General features: G+C 32.1%; 1 protein-coding gene across 4 annotated transcripts in view; it reads left to right on the forward strand.

The window, feature by feature from the left end:
- The window catches only part of LOC118198792 (high affinity cAMP-specific and IBMX-insensitive 3',5'-cyclic phosphodiesterase 8B-like), a 419,321-nt gene that overhangs the window by 307,834 nt on the left and 90,483 nt on the right, over positions 1-21,004 (forward strand). For 3 of the 4 annotated variants that reach the window (XM_085815740.1, XM_085815742.1, XM_035370562.2), the window contains exons 6-7: positions 7,503-7,670; positions 16,533-16,673. In XM_085815740.1, coding sequence (XP_085671866.1) covers positions 7,503-7,670; positions 16,533-16,673 — 309 coding nt within the window. The remainder of the gene's footprint in view (positions 1-7,502; positions 7,671-16,532; positions 16,674-21,004) is intronic. The other variant, XM_085815741.1, reaches the window with a different exon arrangement.

A 21,004-nucleotide genomic window follows, 5' to 3' on the forward strand; every position in this document is an offset into this window, starting at 1 on the left:
ACTAATGGAGTCTTTTTAACTGTTCCATCCATATTACATGTTAATAACATAGTAACATGGTCTTTCATTTTTTATTCATTTCACACATTTTCGTTGTTTTATTTCTTTGGCAGTCTATTGGACAGTGATGATTGTTATGCAAAAGTCAAATTGGTACTGTTCTGTTATTGGGACTGGATTCATAAATGTGTGTATGTATGTATGTACAGTCAAAAGTCGTTAATTCGGACACCTATAATCCAGAATGATCTATAATCCGGACCTCAAAGCTAAAAACTTTCTGCGCATGCGCCGTGTTGACACATGCGCATAGGCATTTACGCGTGTGCGTAAGACCTCTTACGACTGCGCATTTGCGTGTGCGCAAGTGCAGAATACGTTTTCGCGTGCACGTTTTATGTATAACGGACGGTATAAGCTAAAATTATCTAATTATCTATTTCAGTTAATGTTGATGATTGCATTGTTCCTTAATTTTTGAATTGGATTCAGCTTATTTTTTGCAGACTGTAAGAGCAATGCTATAAAAGTAAACTTGAACTTTCGATTATGTCAAATAGAATTTCCGATTCTGGAGCTCCCAAAGGATCGTACAAAACAAAAGTATGTTTCGATGTTCATCAAACAAAAAGTGGAATTGCTGCAAAAAATGGATAAAGACGTGAAGAATGTGACAGAGAGGTTAGTGAAAACGAAAAAATTTCGATTGACAAGTTAGTCGGTATTCTCGGCACAGCAATTAACGGGACTTGAACAGCGGAACTTTGTAACTGAACAAAAAATTATGTCTGTTTATAGAATTAAAGAGAAAGTATTATAACATAAAATGAAGCAGCTTAAACAACTTACATTGAAAGAAATGTTTAATAAAGTAAACAAATAAATATTAAGCTTTTTTTTTGTAAATTTTGATACCCTTTAGATCATAATTGTTCTTTATTTCATAAATTACGGTTTCATATTTTTAATTTTAGAATTTCTGCATGCCATCTTATGCGATTTAAACTGATGATCTATAATCCGGAATCGCCGAAGTCCCGACGAGTCCGGATTAACGACTTTTGACTGTATGTGTATAGGTATACACACACACACATGCATTCTTATGTACTTATATAGTACATGCATACATAAACACATACATAAACACATACATCCATACATACATGCTTACATATGTACATATCTGAATTTGGTCCTGATAACAGAACAGTACTGTCAAATTATCTATTGTTTTAATTTCTGTGAGTGATTACTTTGTAAATAAAATTAGTATTGATGAAAGTAAATTCTCTTTTTGCAGAAAATATATTTATCAGGTGTGTTATTCTTGTGGTGGCATGTAATTTCCAAAATAAAATATATATGTTGATAAAATCTTGTAGAAGATAAATATTTCTAGTAATCCAACATTCAGGAAACCCAAGTTTTTTGCAATTTTTTAAATATCTTATTGATTTGGCATATGTTCAGTATTAGTTTTCATAATAAATATCTAATATTGTCTTTTGAAATTTTCTGCTAAATTCATCAGACAGTGCGTGACATTATAATTGAAGGATAAAAGCATTTAACTGTGATTTTGTGAGATTTTTAGCTAAATAAGAAATTGCCACCAAAAAAAAAAAAATTTTTTTTTTTAAATTTATTGTAAGTTTCAATTAACTCTGAAAGCCATAATGCCTCAGATGGCTGTTCATTCAAATGACCACAACCACCCTAAACGGACAAAATTAGGATATTTGTTTCTTCCCTCCCACTAAGTAGTACGTGCATATTCCCCAAATGCATTGCATCAGTTTATTGCAAACAGTTTGTCCTAAAAGAATTTATTTGTAGTTTCTTATCTTTTATTTTTTATGAAGTAGAAAGGATGTCATTTACCTCTTTGTGCATAATGGATGGGGAGGGGAGGAAACTGCTGTGAATCCTCAAAATGCATTTCAGGCGCTTCTGTATTTCAAGAATACAGTTAGCAAAGGCTTTGATTTTCAAAGAGTTAAGTTAACTATTTTATTTCCAGGCATTACAGAATTTTATAACCTTTCATTCTCAAACAACTAAAATTTGTTTCTTGTCTCTTAATGGATTTCATCTTCACGCATGCAAGTCAGAATTCATACAGTACTTAAAAGTTCTTGAGTTTTTTTAAAATGATTTTTGTTCCTTAAAAGTCCTTAATTTCAACCCAAATCAGCAAATCACATTTTAGAAGAATGTGTGTATTTTAAGAGTCTTCGTTTAAAACATTTAAATAGCTGTGAAATATCTCTTGACCATTCAATTGAAAAAGGTCACTTTCAATTTATTTCAGTATCTGAGCGAAACTGGCTTTTTAATTTGATTAGTTTTTAATTGCTTAATTGGTTTGAATATGTGTTTAATGTATGCACGTCTTATGTATATTAAGATTTTACCTGGTTTTAAATTTAAATTTATCCTCTTGATTTGCTGTTACCCCTTTTTTAAATTAGTGTAATATGACCTTGTGTTTGGCACAATATAACATTTTAGGTTATGCACCATGAATCATATCGTCCATCCATCAAAGTTTGCTGCAATCAACACAGTTTATCTAAAAGTGTTATTCCACATAGAATCTGAAGTTATTTGTTTTATAATGCAAATAGTTTATATATTCAATATGCACTTTTGCAGTCCCGAATCCTTAATTTGATCCCATTCTGAAGATTTTTGTAATTTTCTTTCAAATTATTGAATATATGGCTTACTAGATGTATGTAGCATCTATTTGGGTGGTAGAAGTTAAATCTATGGTGTTTCTTAATATAGTATGACAGATTTTAATTATATTCACATATACACAGTCTTCACAATATCATAAATATAAAAATTCACTTTTTACAATAAAATCGCTGTCATCTTGCATGCAATACATTGTCTTTTTGTTAGTGTCTTTATGATTGTCATCATTATTAGCACTATCAGCAATGTTGTCATCATCTGAAATATAATACACAATCAACCAATTCATATAACAAAATGGAACAACTTTTCACTGGCTCTTTTATTATTCAAGTTTTTAAAATATAGGTAATGTACTCATTTTTACTTCCTTGTACAAAGTAAAAGAATTATTGTAATCTTAAAAAAAATTGGGCATCATATTTCAAAGAAAATATCCATTTTGTCCACTCTTGAGTCCATTTGAATGATGATTTTTGCGTGGCAACTATTCATGTGGACAGAATAAAGGACAGTTTTTTCCAAAACAGATTGTAAAATGGATTCAGAAGACATACTTTTTCATGATGTCTATGTGTTCATACGTACATATCTCATGTAATTCAAAAACAAGTAGCTGTAGAACTTTGAAATTTTGTATTTGAGACTGCTGTAACATCTAGTTGTGCACGTCCCTTTATCGTTGCAATTGGCTGCACCAAATACACACACACTCATATATATATATTCCCACTCTGTTACCTGACTCAGTTTTTTTACTGCTATAAGTTGGCAAACTGAGTTTTTTTTTTTTTTTCTATAAAAGTGATTGAATTATGTTGTTCTTATATTAGTTAAACTTTTTATTCCTTTAGTTAATATGCATGCAATAGTTGTAGAGTTATCAGGAATTTAAAAGTTTAAGTAACGCTAACGAGGCCAATGTTTACATTTGAAACTCTCAGTAGAGTAGTGAATTAGTCAGTTGCTGCAGCAAACTCAGTATCTTTTTGCCCAATGGAACCAAAAGTTAACTTTCAGTTTTGTGCGCCGAAAATTCCGTCTTCCTGACCACTGGCCAAATTACTTGTTTTTGCATAGTAAACTCTAACTGTAAAATTTTTTTTTTTTTTTTTTTTTTTTTTTTAAGCTGTTTTTAAGTGTCTAGGTTTTTCTGTATTTTACAATTTTTAATGAAGACGTTTTCAGTTTTTATGTATTTTCGCCTTTCTACAAAGCAAGAACTGAATTGATTGAATGAAAAACATATTTCTAATGAAATTCGAGGAAATAAGTTTAAATGGAGTGCAGCAAAAAGTGTGTATAATTTAATTGGCCATACGGGGAAGTCATAGGTGGTATCCACATCAGATATTTTTTTAGAATTCTGCGTTCTTGTAGGTGCCAATTTCAAGCAGTCATACTTTAAAAAAAAAGTAGTTTTGCTGTTTTATTATGGCTAAATGTTTTATTATTTCCAAAATTGTCTACCCTAGTGATAATTTTTCTGCAAAAAATGCAACTTCTTTTATTCTTATTTTCTCTGATCTTTTACTTAAAGTCCAACTGACATTGTTAGAAAGAACATGTTACCAGGTGCAGCCCAGCACCATCTGGCATTCGATGGTGCCAGCACATGTGATTGGATAAGAAAAGCGTGTGAAAAATTTCTTATTGCATTAGTCATTTATCTGAAAATTTTACTTTATTTTCTTCAGGTAATACTAGATATGTATTATAAATATGCAGATAAATTCTTCTAATAGAGCCTAAAATACCTAAAATATTGTTCAGCCATTAATATTTTAAATATTAGAAAGTCAATATTATATGTGAAATAATCACATATAATATTGACTGTATTGTGTAAAGTGAAAACATAGAAAGCATTTTGTTTGTGTAACTTGTGTTTGAATGCAGTGTTCTAGACAATGTATGTCATGTCGTAATTTATAATTATTATCTGTAAATGTTACTTAGTTTATGAAGCTTTATATGTTTAGCTGTCATTGTTGTAAATATATCTTATTAATAAAATATCAAGACTTTATTTTAAGAAAAAAAATTGAATCAAAATAATTGAAACATTTGATTCTTTCTGATTATCCACACTCCTGTGAAGAATATTCATAAAGCCAGACACTATGTTGCCAAAATAGGCAACCCATGATACTGTCGAAATTATTTGTATGGCAACCTAGATTATATGCATATGCATGAAACAGATGATTGCAGATTTACATCTTCAAATTTGACAGTAACTTTTCTGATTAGTATTTGTTTTGCACTAAGTGGGTTTTTTTTTTTTTTTTTTTTTTTTTTTTTTTTTGTAAGGAATTGTAATGGGACTGTGGAGTTTCTGGCTTGTGAAAAAGAAAATGTTGTATACCTTCAGAAGTAGGATTTTTATCTCTTGATTAAGTACTGTTTTGCTCAACAGAGAGAATTTAAAAGTTCACACTCCATAAAATTGTATTTTTTAAATAATGTAATTTTATAGATCAAAATTTGGGCACGTTGCCAAATTTGTGCAATCTCTGTTTTTTTTTTTTTTTTTTTTTTTTTTTTAAGAGGATTTTGGATGATTTATATTATGGATGTTTCGTGCTTTTTTATTTTTATTGTTTCATTGATCGTTTATAGAATTCTTAGGGCTTCTCCATTTTCAAAACAGCTGTTGCCATTTGCATAATAACCTTTCAAATAGTTAGTCACTAAGGAGTGGCTGACGTTTTGGAGAGGGGTGCAGATAATCACAAATTAATGGAAATTTATTACTATGCAAAACTTTATAACATAATGTACAAATATGTTTTTTCTTTATTTTTGTACTGTAAACTCCTTCTGAGATAACCATTCATGATTCCATACAATTTTGATGTTTTGTGAAAATGGTCATCATAAAGAAGCTGCCAATCAGTGATGACATTTGTTAATCTGAATAATGAATTTGTTCTGTTCCAGACTTTTTAGTGTTAGCAAAAATACTGAAGTAGAAATGTGGTTCTTTATACTAGATTTTATAAAATACTCTAAATAAATAATCTTTTAAAATATGAAGTATGTGTCTTTCACAAAATACAAAAAGAAGATTAAAAGGTACTTTTCCGTTTCGCCGACGCAAATCTCGCCAAGCAGACTTTATTGGCGACAACATACCGTATACACATAAAAAATATTTAAAAAAATTTAGTTCTAAGAATTCTTTTAATTTTTCATAAACATTTTAATATCGCTTAAATCTTTATAAAAAGCCAATAAATAAAGACAATAAATTTGTAAAAAGACATTAATTTAAGAATTTACTATGCTTTCAAGGTTCAACATCCTAATTCGCAGGTTTATATCACGTGACCCCAAGCAGGCTCATCTCACGTAAACTACTCTACAAAAATCTAATGCTCTCGGTAATTATCTACATTAATTTCAAGTTAAATCTTAATTTGGAACACAAGTTTAAATGCAAGAAATATTTCAATGCGTACGAATAGCTTACGAACGAATGCGTAAATACGTAATACGTAAATGCGTACGAAGAAATTATGTAAAACTGCAGTGCTTTACTTCGCTAATGTATCCTTATTAGAATTGATGAATTTAACCCTTGACTTTACCTTTTCTATATTTTCGGCTTCGGGTAACAGCTGTGATTGCATCCTAATTGACTTAATTACCGAAAATGGCCTTAGACATAAAACTGAACTATCTGATAAAAATTCTATGTAATTATAGTATGCCAGTATTGACAGAAACAATCAATCTGATAAGAAAAAGCTGCGACTTGTTTTGAAAATGTGGCATAAAAGGTTACCAGCGAGAATATTCCGTTTGGCATCGGTTGTACCATTATTGGCGACTTTATCGCTTGCGCCGGCAAAACGGAAAAGTACCGATTAAAAAACATAAAACAAAAAGAAATTCAAGTAAAATTTTATAGTGTAAATTATTTTAATGATTTCAAAAACACTCTGTAGTTGCTAAAATGCTCATCCTATGAAATTTGTCAGTTCTGTTGAGACAGAGGACAAATGGTACTTACAGTAAGTTTTAGTTGTCTTTTTTTCAAGTTAAGCTTTCATTTTTAGATTTTTTAACATTATCGCTTTTATTGTAATCTTATTAAGATTTACAATTTTGTTTTAAGACATTCAGAGATATATTGGACTGTCAATTTTAGAATCATTGTGACAATTGCAATAACTTCAAAAGCAAAAATGAATGTCAATTCAACATTGATTAATTATACTGAATCAGCTGCTCGGGTAGAAGAAGAAGTTAAACAATGTACAAATCTAATAAGACCATTAGATAAAGTTATTTGACATTCTGAAGCAAATATGTAAGACAAATTTCACGATGCTGATAGTCCTTTTTTGCTTTAGTATATTCAGTTAAACAAACAAGTAAACAAATCAATGAATCGATTAACTGTTTTATTCCATAGAAATAATTTTACTGCTAATGTAAGAACAGAAAATGTTACCTTGGAGTTTTGCACATTTTAGTTTGATAATGAAATTACACAATTTCATGGTAACTGTGTTACATATTTGATGGCCTTGGTCAGGTTAAAGAGCAGCATTGTAGAGAATGCTTTTGCAGTTATGAGTGCTTGTTCATTTATGTTCTCAGAAGGTCTGATCATTTTCAGAGCTGGCATCTTTTGATAGGTGGTCATTGGGAGAGGATTCGTTGTTTAATTTGACAGTTTTTAAATCAGTCGAAATGTGTAAACTGATTTTGTTTTAAATTTGTAATTTTATAAAGTATTTCCAAATATCTTACATATTTTCTCAGTAAAAAAATACATTTTTTAGTGGTTTGTGGAAACTCATAATCTTGGCAACTGTTTAAATGAGCTCATTCAACTTCATCATACTGACGTTTCCTACCTACTTAAACTTCGGGCTGCTCAGGCTCTTTTCACTGCCCTTGACAGCTGTAGAGATGGCATTATAGTTACTGGTCTGGACCATAATATTCAAGTAGGTTTTTTTTTTCTGCATTTTGAATTAATGTCTATATTTAAATAATTTAGTTATGTTTTAAGAATTGATACATGAATTTTTTCTGAAATATACAGCAATTATGTGTCTTAGGGAATTTTCTAAGAGCATCTACTGAATCTTTGTGCAAATTTCTGGATTTGCTTGTTAAATGTTTTTGACAAAGGCTAAAATTTTATTAAAATGGTGTTATTTTTATACTATAAGAAAACAAAATTCAAAGTAGCATAATCAAAGTACAGTAAAAGCCGGACTATCCAGCATTCAACTAACTGATAAACCTGAATATTTTAGAAATTCCTCCCACCCCTCTGAAAATATAAGCAAATGTGAAACTTGCAAAGCCACTGTAGAACATGTATAAGGCATCATCGCCAGTTTTATTTATCACCTATAATAGATAAGTGTAATGTCACAAAACAGTCACAAAATGTTCACCTTGGTTTTGTTTTATTTATTTATTTTTGGTGTGTGTAAACTTGTTTTTAATAAGCTAGCTTTGTTTCTGTAAAGAATTATATTAGTAAGTTGCTATTTACATATTTTCCCTCATATTTTGAAAATCATGTAGTAGAGAATTTTCAAAATTACAAGACCCCAGCATCAAGAATGTGATTTTATTTGAAAATAGATAAAGAATGGTGATACAAAGTGGAGAATTAATGACAGACATGATATGTTTTTTATATGCCATGTCCATAAGTTTTGTAGCTTGATTATCTTAAGAACAATCTATTCCTTTGAACTTCTGAAGGAATTATTGGTAGCATCTCTGCCATATTTTGTGGTCCAGTGTGATTTCATAATTGGAGAAGATATTTTAACTTTCATATAATTAAGATCTATGAAATACAGGGTGTTTCTAAATGAATATTGTGATTTTAAGGCTTTATAGTAGTTATTACGTAAAACTTAAATCATAATTAATACACGAAACAGAAGACCAACTCAAACAGTTTTGTTTGTTGGTATTTGCATGCACCAGAAAGTGCTAGTAGCAAAAATTGTGACCATCAGAGATCGAATCTGTAGTTACTGTGCAACGTGCGTTCTGGATCAAGTTCATATATGATCCCTGAAGTGATAATAACATCCATAGATGGTATCAAATTGAAAATACCGGCTGCCTTTGCAAAGGGAAGAGTATGGGACAACCAAGGGTGAGTGAAGAGAGTTGTTGGGCGAGTGAGAGAGTCTTTCACTAATAGCCCAAAGAAATCAGTTTGGAAGGCTATTCATGATTTAGCAGTTCCAGTGACAACTGTCTGAAAAGTTCAAGAGAAACACTTACAAGTACGACCTTATTGTTTTCAGTTAGTACAGACTCTAAAGCCTACAGACCATGGTTTACATGCCTACTTTGCACATGAAATGATGCCATGTCATTTCTACCTGTGGGGATTCATAAAGGATTGTGCATATGTGCCTCCACTACCAGCTGATCTACTCAATCTAAGAAAGAGAAATGTATGAGGCAGCTGTTGCAACAATGTATCAGGCAGCTGTTGCAACAATTACATAACAAACACTAATCAACATTTAGGAAAAACTGAGCTATTGACATGATGTGTGCTATGTGATGAAAGGTGCTCACATTGAACACTTATAAGTTTATAGGTATAACTGTGAATTGCTCTTTCTCTTCATGTACTAATTATAATTTTAAGTTTATCTAATACTACAAAGCATTACCCCAATATTCATTTAGAAACACCCTGTACATTGGCTTTTTATGGCCAAAATGCATCCCTCCCAATCTTACATAATTTTAAATACAGTCAAAAGTTTTTAATTTAATTTTTAATTTTTTAATCAGTTTAAATCTGGTAAGATGGCATGCAGAAATTCTAAAATTAAAAATATGAAACCATAATTTATGAAATAAAGTATAATTATGATCTAAAGGGTATCAAAATTTACAAAAAAAAAAAGCTTAATATTTATTTGTTTACTTTATTAAACATTTCTTTCAATGTAAGTTGTTTAAATTGCTTCATTTTATGTGATAATACTTTCTCTGTAATTCAATAAACAGACATAATTTCTTGTTCATTTGCAAAGTTCCGCTGTTCAAGTCCTATAATTGCTGTGCCCTAAATACTGACTAATTTATCAATCGAAATTTTTTCGTTTTCAATAACCTCTGTAGTAACTTTCTTCACTATCGGAAGTGAATTATAATGACGAGGTATTTGATTTAAATCATATCAAAGACGGAGTACATCGAGATGAAATACTACATTTAGTAAGGAATTAAAAGCCAAATAAAATAAAAATGTTTGCCCTGAAGATAAGGATAGTGCTGACAGATCAACTTCCAGTTCATTGCGCGCCGCGACCCCACCCCCACCCCGCAGAGCAGCGTGAAATTTATAAACAGATTTCGGAATGGTTAGAGAACCAAAGGATATCCATTTTTTGCAGCAATTCCACTTTTTGTTTGATGGACATCGAAACATACTTTCGCTTTGTAGATCCTTTGCCAGCTCCAGCATCGGAAATTATATTTGACATAATCGAAAGTTCAAGATTACACGCATGCGTAAACGCCCATGCACATGCATTAACGCGTTATGCGTTGACGCATGCGCAGAAATTGTAGCTTTGAGGTCTGGATTAACAACTTTTGACTGTATAGGCTTTTTTTATATTCAACTTGATAGCAAATAAGATGAATTCTTATAATTTTAGGCTAAAAATTTCTTTTTCTAGTTATTTGCTTTTCCACCATGAATTCTACTTTTTATACACTTAACTATCTGGAATTCTCACTTATCTGGTATTCATCATTACTTGAGCTTTCAGAATAGGCAGGCTTTTGCTGTAGACCAGTTTTTTTTTTTTCTTTCTTTCTTTTAGCAACATAAAATACCAAAGCTCATGGAGGGTGCCTAGTGCCACACTGTGACCTGCTATCCATCATTTCAATATGCCTCACACATGCTCTGTAGGATTCAGGTCTGGTGATCTAGTAGGCCATGGAAGATGTGCAATGGTTTCACTCTCAAATAACTCTGCATTCAAGCTGTATGTGGGCAAGCATTATCACCCATAAACATCATGTTAATATCCATTGTAGCAATAAAAGGGCACACAAGAGGGTGTAGAATTTCGTTGTGATATCGGATGACTGTGACGGAATCACACAGAGGTCAATGCTGCCATTTGTTGCTATCCGAGCTCATACATGTAAGCCTCCTCCGTAATGGTCTCTTTTGATGATGTTTGGTCCCCCGTTAGCATGTCCATGGCTCTCCCCATATTCTTGCCCTTCGGGAATCATTCTGGATGTTAAATTGAAACTCATCCATAAAGAGAACATGGTCTCACTACCCCTGGCATCCAAACACGATTTTCACCACGGGCTCAACTGTGCCCTGACATGCAATGTGGATGAAGGAACACAAACCATATAAAAGAAAAAGTAGTAATTTTGCCCTGATGGCTAACATATATACTATATTAGCCATCAGGCTAATATAGTTTATATCTTAGGCTAATATAGTTTATTTAGTTTTTGTTTATTCATTATATATATACAGTCAAAAGTCGTTAATTCGGACACCCATAATTCGGAATGATCTATAATCCGAACCTCAAAGCTAAAAACTTTCTGCGCATGCGCCGCGTTGACACATGCGCATAGGCGTTTACGCATGCACGTAAGACCTTTACAACTGCGCAAATGCATGTGAGCAAGTGCAGGATACATTTTCGCGTGCGCGTTTAATGTATAACGGATGGTATAAGCTAAAATTATCTATTTCAGTTAATGTTGATGATTGCGTTGTTCCTTAATCTTCGAATTGGATGCGGCTTATTATTTTTTGCAGACTGTAAGAGCAATGTTATAAAAGTAAACTTGATTTTTCGATTATGTCAAATAGAATTTCCGATGCTGGAGCTCCCAAAGGATCTACAAAACGAAAGTATGTTTCGATGTCCATCAAACAAAAAGTGGAATTGCTGCAAAAGATGGATAAAGACATGAAGAAGGTGACAGAGAGGTTAGTGAAAATGAGAAAATTTCGATTGACAAGTTAGTCGGTATTCTCGGCACAGCAATTGCGGGACTTGAACAGCGGAACTTCGTAACTGAACAAGAAATTATGTCTGTTTATAGAATTAAAGAGAAAGTATTATCACATAAAACGAAGCAACTTAAATAACTTACATTGAAAGAAATGTTTAATAAAGTAAACAAATAAATATTAAGCTTTTTTTTTTTTTTTTTTTTTTTTTTTTGTAAATTTTGATACTCTTTAGATCATAATTGTTCTTTATTTCATAAATTACGGTTTCATGTTGTTTTTAATTTTAGAATTTCTGCATGCCATCTTACGAGATTTAAACTGATGTTCTATAATCCAGAAAAATCGATAATCCGGAATCGCCGAAGTCCCGACGAGTCTGGATTAACGACTTTTGACTGTATATATTCAAGCTGCTAAAATTAATAAACGAAAACTGTTTAGAACTGCACAGCAGTGCTTTTTCTTTGCAGTTTAAGCTAGAAACTTTACTCTTAATTTGCATGAATGTTTTATGGCGAAAAAGATTTCAGTGCAGATACTTGAGATTAAGAATACTCTTGAGGAATAAAGTACTACTCTTACACAGCTGCTGCCTAAGCGCTCAAAGGAATATAATGTGATTGATGTCATATAGGACATTTTCTAAGAATAAAATTTAAATATTAAGAATAAATTGTTTTTACAGCAAATAGGTTATATTCGCATTTTCTAAACATTCTTTCACTGTGGTGGCTTGATAATGAAGTGGATTTTTATACATAAGCAGGAGTTCATCTTCTTTATTCCTGAATAACTCAATATATATTTGCAGAATGACATCGCAGTATATATAACTATCAGAGTTTTCCTGTTTCTGTGCGTGGAATGGTGAGTACAAGGAAAGCTAACATTATGCCGCCCTTGCTAGAATATCACTGCAACAAAAACTGTGTTGTTTAAGGCCATTTCTAGAGTGTAAAGTTCCAGATGCTTTCTGGAAGAATATATGTTAGAATTACTGTAGAAGCTAAATTTGTATTGTCAATAAACAAGACTGAGGCCTATTTGACCTATATCCAACAGTGATGATTTTTTGTACCAGGCTGTATAAGATCTTTCAATGGTCAGCAATTAGGAGGAAGTAACTTGTAGACTTGTGAGTATACAGATTGTGTTATCTCAATCATCTGTGCACATTAAGTCTAGAAACTGTGACTCTACTGTATTATAACTATCACTCTTAATGCTTACAGCATTCTGAAGCCACTTGGCTGTACCTTCCCTTGGGTTCCTTGGCTTATACTTTCTGGGCAGTTAGAGGCAAAAACTTATTTTGCTTTCGCTTGGTAAACTTCTACCATCTTGATTTTGCTTGGTAAACTTCCATCATCTATGTTCTAAAGCATTAAGGCAGATTTCTTATTGATTATTGCATAATATTAGAATTGCTTTCTGTCATTAAAAATGGAAATTTTGCAGCTCTTGGGGCATAAATATCTGGCTTTGGCAAGCCTTCAATTCACTGATTTTGCTTCGTATAATATTATACTTATTCATTTGTGAACTGTATTTCTTTATTGTTGAATACTGTAAAAATTCAAGTGTACATAATGCCCAAATATACTCTGTAGTTGATGTTCTACAGTTTTTTGCAGCCCACACTATATATCTGGTTGTAATGAAAGTTTTTCACCAAAAAAAACATTCTTAATAAAGTTAGGGAAAAAAAAAACATGAAAGCAGTACCTTTAGTGCGGGTAGTAATCACCACCCAAATCTATGATATTCTACCAACATTTTGGTAGTTTCTCAAAGGCCCAGAAACTTGGTGGCCGAAAGTTCAAAAACGTATCAACCTCATTTCAGGCATCCTGTGCAGAATGGAAGATGGCACTAACAAGATGTATCTGCAGTTATGAAAAAAGATAGAAGTCCAAACTAGCGATGTTAGGGCTGTATGGTGGGTGTGGCAACAAATCCTATTTGAGTCTGTACAGAGTCCAGCTAGTGAATGCAGACACACGTGGTCTTGCATTATCTTGTAGCGATCTCGAGAACAATTCAATGTTCACAAATTTGAAAAGAGTTGGAATTCGTGAACCTAGCGCAATGGAGCTCTTTTCGCTCGTGGTAAAGAATTGGACTCGTAATAAACCGACCCAGTTTTGGGTCCAGCTCATGCAATGCAGCACTTCTCACTGGTGTTAATAGATGACGACATGAGCAAGCAACTACTGAGGCTCCACTGAAACACGTGATTGCTACAATCTCAATGGAACTTTACCTTTTTGTGCAGGATCTCAATTCAACATTTTTTTTAATAGCAGCGTCAACATGGACTAGCATCTCACTTGACCACCTCACTGTCTAGGGTTTTACCTTTTTCCAGATATTCTTTGTGGATAATACTACAGCAATCCCACCAGATACAATGCATGATCTTTTTGTTAGTCAAATTGCAATTTGTGATGCTGCTGGGCTCACCGGATGCAGATCAAATCACTTTTAGGCCTATGTTGTTGAAGTAAACCCAGTTTTCATTGCTAGTGACAAACCAGCTCAGAATTTTGTCCTTACATTGATATTCAAGCAGATTAGTGCAGGTCCGAATACATCTGCTTGAGTCAGTGCATATGGTGTCCACTGATTGAATATGCACGTCAAGTTTATGTGATACATAGTGCGACTAATGGACATTTCTCTATTGCCAAGTCCTTAGGAAGCTCTCAAGTGGTTGTCAGTGTCAACATAGGCCACTTTTAGGCCTATGTTGTTGAAGTAAACCCGCTTTTCATCGCGAGTGACAAACCAGCTCAGAATTTTGTCCTTACATTGATATTCAAGCAGATTAGTGCAGGCCTGAACACATCTGCTTGAGTCAGCGCATATGGTGTCCACTGATTGAATATGCACGTCAAGTTTATGTGATACATAGTGCGACTAATGGACATGGCTCTATCACCAAGTCCTTAGGAAGCTCTCAAGTGCTTGCATACTGAACTTCTTCCACAAGTTCTAGCAGGTGGTCCTCATCAACATCAGTAGGCCGGCCAGAGCACTCTGCTTCTTGAATGCCATAGTCCTTTTTGAACTTTCTTGTACCAAACTTTCACAAAAGACATATGCTATAACATTAGTATGTAAAACTGTACAGCTGTACACGTAATTTGGTGGCATTCTGTAGCTGACTTTTTGCAACAGAACTGGAAGTAAAAAAAGTAAAAAATGGTTCTAATGTGATGGCATAATAGTTCCATTTCAGACACCTTGTACTTAATGATAGCAATATTTTTTTACAAATTTCGTAACATAGTGATCTAAAGCATGTCTCTTTCCTTCAAACACCAAAAATCGCTTGACAAAATATGTTTGCCAATGTGAACTGTTTGTATAGACGATTTGCAGTGGCTTGAAAACTTCCATTAAAACCCAATATTATATGCATATATTGTACAGACATCTGTAGTTTAATCACTTGTTTAAGGATTTTAATAGTGAGAAAATTGTAGCAAGCATAATATACAAAATTAATTAAGCATTGTTTGCTAATTTAAAAGTTTTTTTCATACTTGGTAGTGCAGTTACAAGTATTTTCAGAGTTTGAAGTCAAGAGCCTGGTTCCAGCAATTTTTGCATTGATTGGATCAGAAACTTGCTGCCATATATAAGTTAAACATATTAATAATACAAAAGAAAATAACATTTATTTAGCTGTTGCTCATAAGAACAATTTAACTTTTACTCTCCATAAATCAGAATTCTCTACAATTGTTTGTGGCATATGTGCTTAGAGCTATGGTGAAGAAGCTAGGAAATGCCAATCATAACCAGAAAAGCAATTAAAGAATGACTGAATTAGTCCCAAGAATTGAATCAAATAGCAGAACAGAAATCTATTGCAGATTTGATTAACAATAAAAAAATGTTTAACTTTACAAGATAGTAAAGTTTTTAGTACTCATTATAATTTCGAGTTTTTCAGTCAAATGCATAAATTATGAACACCCTGCTGTTCTAATGCTTCATTAATCTGTTAAGATAACTTGTGACCTTTGGATATATTGAAGTAGTGTGGAGTAGCTTCTTGTGACAAATCACCTTGTTCAGGGAATTATGTTGCTAATTAATTAATTACAATTTCTGAAGATTAAAAGTAGTTTAAACATGTTATTTCATATTGTTGGTATCATAGAAACATAATGATTGTAACTAATATTTGTGTTTTGCAAGAGTAACAGTGAGATCATTTTGATGTTAGACATGCTTATAGCTTATCTCCTCTTCACTACCACCATTATGTTACATTGCACTATTAGGGCATTTGTCATCCATGTAGTTTGGCAATTATAACAATTCCATGGAGTATCAAATCTTTCATTTCTCATCTGTGTGACCTGGCAAATTTTCAGTTCATAGAGGTGTTTCCATTTGGTATTCCGTAAGGTCTTTGATTTATCTTTCAAATTAAAACTGTATGATATGTTACTAGCTGGGTAATGTGAAAACAATGTATAAATATATTTTAATAATTCATATCTTTGTTGTATTTTTAATAATGTCTGTGCAGACTACATAAAGTCTATTATAAATACAATTTATATTTTGTTTAAATACTATAATATTTTGTTTCTGATATGTAATTCCTGTAATACACTAATTCAAATTTTTCAAACTGCTTTGCAATTAGTTCTTTTTTTATTTTCTTCTAATTCAAATTTTTTATGTTAAAAAACTGCTGTACTCTACAGTACCAAAATTTTGTTATTTACCAAATATAACAAAATATTTGTACCAAATATTTTGTTTTGTTATTTATATATTTTAATAGTATGCAAACAAAGCTTCTGAGAAGTTGCTAGGTTATGAAGCAAAGGATCTAACAGGAAAAAATGCTCAGACGTTATGCAGAGCAGAATCTGTCAAAGCTGACATTGTTGAAAGCATTAACATGCAGGTAAAGAAAGGAAAAGTGAGTTCTTTTTATTGAAGTCATAGCTGATTTCCCTTCTTAAACTGTAATACAAAACCAAAGTCCTCATTTACATACTTAACAGTATTTATAACTTTGACTTTTATGTAATAAACGGAATATACATTTCCTAATTTAATACCCTTTTAACTTAATACCTGGTTATTAATTGTGACCACATGTTAAAAATAATTAAATTGGTAATTTAAAGTCATAGCACTTCCAGCTAAATCAGATTCTGTTACCACTTTGATTTTGTTTTCAAAGTGGGACAACCTGAGTTTTTATTCAATAATATTGTAAAGAAAAGCTTATGAAAGTATTTCTAAATTAAAAGGCAGTAAAAGACTAAATAAAAGCCATAATAATAATAGCTGTAAACATTTTATTAATTTATTCTATTAAAGTACTTGTAAAATGCATTGCCAAATGTTAAAAAAAAAAAAAAAAAAAAAAAAAGCACCAGGATTAACTGAAAATGAAAAATGCACAAATGTTTTACAAATAAGTTATTTAATGAAGAGGATGATTAAATTCATCCTGAACATTTAAAATATTACCAGGAAGAACTATTTCAGTTATGCTCAAAATATGCTCAGTTCTTTAAGCATGATAAAAAAAAAAAAACATGAATAAGAATGACTGTAATAAGAAGGATTTAAATAGTGCATATAGCTACTATATTTGGCAACATTTGTTGTATTTGGTGAAATAATAGTATGTTGGTTAATGGAAAAGGATGAAACTCAAAGCGAGTCAGGTGCATATTATATTAACTAATTCAAAATTTGTATGCTGTTAAAAAATTTGGTATTTTCAATTAACAGAATGTGACTGGAACCAAATGCATAACACTGTTGCAAAATCTTAACTACAAATATGAATAGCAACTCTAAACTTATAGACAGCTTCATGAAAGAATGACTGCTTTATTATATTTTTAAAATACAGCATGTTTCAAAAAGAATATACGTATTTTGAATGCATATATTTATTAAACTGTATGACATATGAATATTAAACTTTACACACATATCTACGAACCTCTCAAATTCAGAATACAGATGTTCAATCTGTCCTCCATTAGTGACACGAACAATATCACATTGATACTCAAATTCTTCCCATACACAGGCAAGCATGTCTGTCATAACTGATGTTATGACAGCACGACTCAGGTTCTTCACCTTTTCCAAGTTCTGTGGGAGTGGTGGTACATAAACGTTGTCTCTAATGATACCCCACAGGAAGAAGTCACAGGGTGTCAAATCCGGTGACCATGGAGGCCAGCTGAGACGTGCTAAGTCGCCAGCTCCTTGATGACCAATACAACGGTTTGGTAGAGTTTCATTCAGATAATCGCGCACTTGGCGATACCAGTGATGGGGGGGGTGGCCCGTCTTGTTGAAAAATCAAGTTGTCTTCATGCAGCCTCGGAGACAACCAGTTTTGTAACATAGCAAGATCCTGCTGACCGTTAACCATGTTTCCATCAATAAAGAATGGGCCGTAAACAGATGATTGGGATATCGCACAAAACACATTGATTTTGGGTGAATCTCGTACATGTTCAGTGGCTGCATATGGATTCTGTAGGCCCCAAATTCAAACATTGTATTTGTTTACATGACCACTAACATGAAAAGTCGCTTCATCACTGAACATGATGCATTGTGCGAAAGTATTATCATTGACAATAGCATCAATAATCTCATTACAAAATGCCACACGTTTGCGTTTGTCATCAGGACGCAGAGCCTGTAACAAATGTAATTTATACGGCTTCATAACCAACCGATGTCTCAAAACACACCAAATTGTTGTTGTAGGCAGTTGTAACTCTTGACTGGCACAATGAATTGATTTTGAAGGACTGCGTTGGAAAGCAGTTTGAATTCATGCAACATTTTCATTGGGAACACGAGGGTGGCCAGGACTCTTTCCTTTACATACACATCCTGTATTTCCAAACTGTCAGTACCATCTGCGAATGTTCCCATTCGGAGGATCACTTTGGTACCTCAACTTGAAATGTTTTGCACTGTAATCACAGAATTGCACTAGGAAACTCAAGAAAACAAAATTATTTCTTATGTGGAGTAGCCATTTTAAACATGTTGTAAGGATTATGTTAATTTTATTAATAGTTAAATTTTAAGTTGGGTTTTTTTTAAGTTAAATTTTAAGTTCCTTTCCTGTCAAATTCTTAACTTCAACTTACTACTTCCGGCCAGAACATAGTTTTGGAATCTTGCTGAATATTTAATGAGGAGGAGCGGTATTTAAAGCACAAAGTTACTTACCGAGTCAGAGAGAATCGGAGTTTCTGATTAACGCGCGTCTGCCTTTTTGGTCACTCTCTCTCAAAGCTGTTATTATGCTCGGCCGTACTCAGGCCCTTGCTAAGCTTCATAGTCAAATAAGTTAAGGGGCCAACTCGTTTTGAACCTTGATAGCTTCGGCTATACTTCTTTAGTTAATCTTAGTTTTAGTTTCATTCTTAGTCTTTTAAGTTCAAGTCCAAGTGCGGGCTTTGCTTGTACACTCCCAGGCGGAGTTTTGTTAAATCTTGTTGGAAAAATAAAGGGTTAGTTACCCTTCTATCTTGTTGTTTCTTGTCTCCGAATTCAAGCAATTATTCACTTATCAGTTCTTAGATTCTTCACTTCCAACATTAACTTAGAATTCCAAAGTGAGGAACTCTACAATGTGATGTAATACAAAACAGAAGACAATTGGCATTTAGCGGCTATAATTATAAACTAGAATATGTATTTGTTTTGCCAATAGCCGAGCCGAGGCGCAGTGATTGATAGTTTGGACAAAATAACACTTTATAATACGTATATTCTTTTTCAAGCAACTCTAAGTATAAGTAGTCATAAATAAGAATGTATGTAATTATTCAATGGAAAGTTATAGAATGCTTCATTCCTAATTGCACTTGACAGTTTGCCATTGTGGGCTTTTGACACCGGATCTAAATAAACTGAAAAGCTGTCAGAAAAGAATCATGTCAGAAAAGAATCTTCAAAACTGCTTCCACTCTGTGTTTCTTATGCAGCATGATATTTTATTGCAGCAATATTTTGGTGCTTCTGTAATAGTAGAACATAGTTTGATTTTATGGTTTTTTGAGAAAATACTTTCAGTGAAAATGTTACCTTTATTTTGGAAGAATTTAATCATACCTCTTCTTCATTAGTTGCCAAATTGTGTAATCTATGTTGATTCTTTCTTTAAGAAAAAATAATAATAAAATAATTTTGACAAGAAAAGCAACTAAAAGTCTCAGAAGAAAAACTATTGGACTGATGTTCATTCCTCTTATTTATTTCATACCCTTTGTAAGAAATATACCAGTTGAGTGGGTTGGACATATGACCCTTTCATCTCAGGAAGTAGTAGTAGGAATGATGAAAATGTGATGTTATAACATAGAAACCTGTGGTGTTTATGTTAAAAAACTGGATTTAATGGGAAATTCATACATAATAAAAATTCTGGATTAATGGGAAATTCATACATAATAAATTCTTTGCTATTTCTCATAATATCTTTTTTATTGTATATTTATTGTTTATTTATTGTATATTTATTGTTTATTTATTTTTTATGTAACTTTATTCATGTGCAATTTTTGTCTGTGTATAAATATAGTGAGAACACTAAATAAGGAATTTATAGATTAATTTTGTGTATAACTAAGGAAAAAAATTGATATAATGAATATTTCATTTAATTTTGTTAACTTAGCTTATATTTTCTTTTCATTTTATGAAATATTCTGTTCTGCACATGAAGATATTTAGCATTTTAGTAATACTTAGTAATCAAAATACTTTATACTTTTTGATTGTTTTCAATTGTTATATCATGAAAGTTGAAATTTTGAATGTTACTGACAGTCTTACTAATCGGGGGGGGGGAGAAATGTCAGCATTTGTTTAGAATTGTTTCAAATGAAAAGTCTTTGTATATTTCAAGTCAAGATAATTTTCTCTCATAAAAAGAAATCTTTCAAAATTCACTGAATCAAAACTTCATCTAAAGTCATCGCTGAGAAAAATGTTCAGTTCTGCCAATCATTTGATATTTACATTTGTATATTTGCAAACTATTTTCTTGGTAAATAAATTGACATAATTTTTAACACTAGATAAATATCAGTGTTTACTAAAACAATTTTTAATGCAATTAATAAATCAGTTATCTCAAGTACACATATCATGAATGCAGAACCTTTACCTTCAAGCCATCAATTTTAGCTACAAAAAAAGTAGTTAGAAAAGATTAATTAATTGATTTATAGTGAACAAAAACTAAATTCG

The sequence above is a fragment of the Stegodyphus dumicola genome, chromosome 4, assembly GCF_044657685.1.
Source record: "Stegodyphus dumicola isolate Sdum_Otavi_A_Nest chromosome 4, ASM4465768v1".
NCBI classification, from domain to species: domain Eukaryota; kingdom Metazoa; phylum Arthropoda; class Arachnida; order Araneae; family Eresidae; genus Stegodyphus; species Stegodyphus dumicola.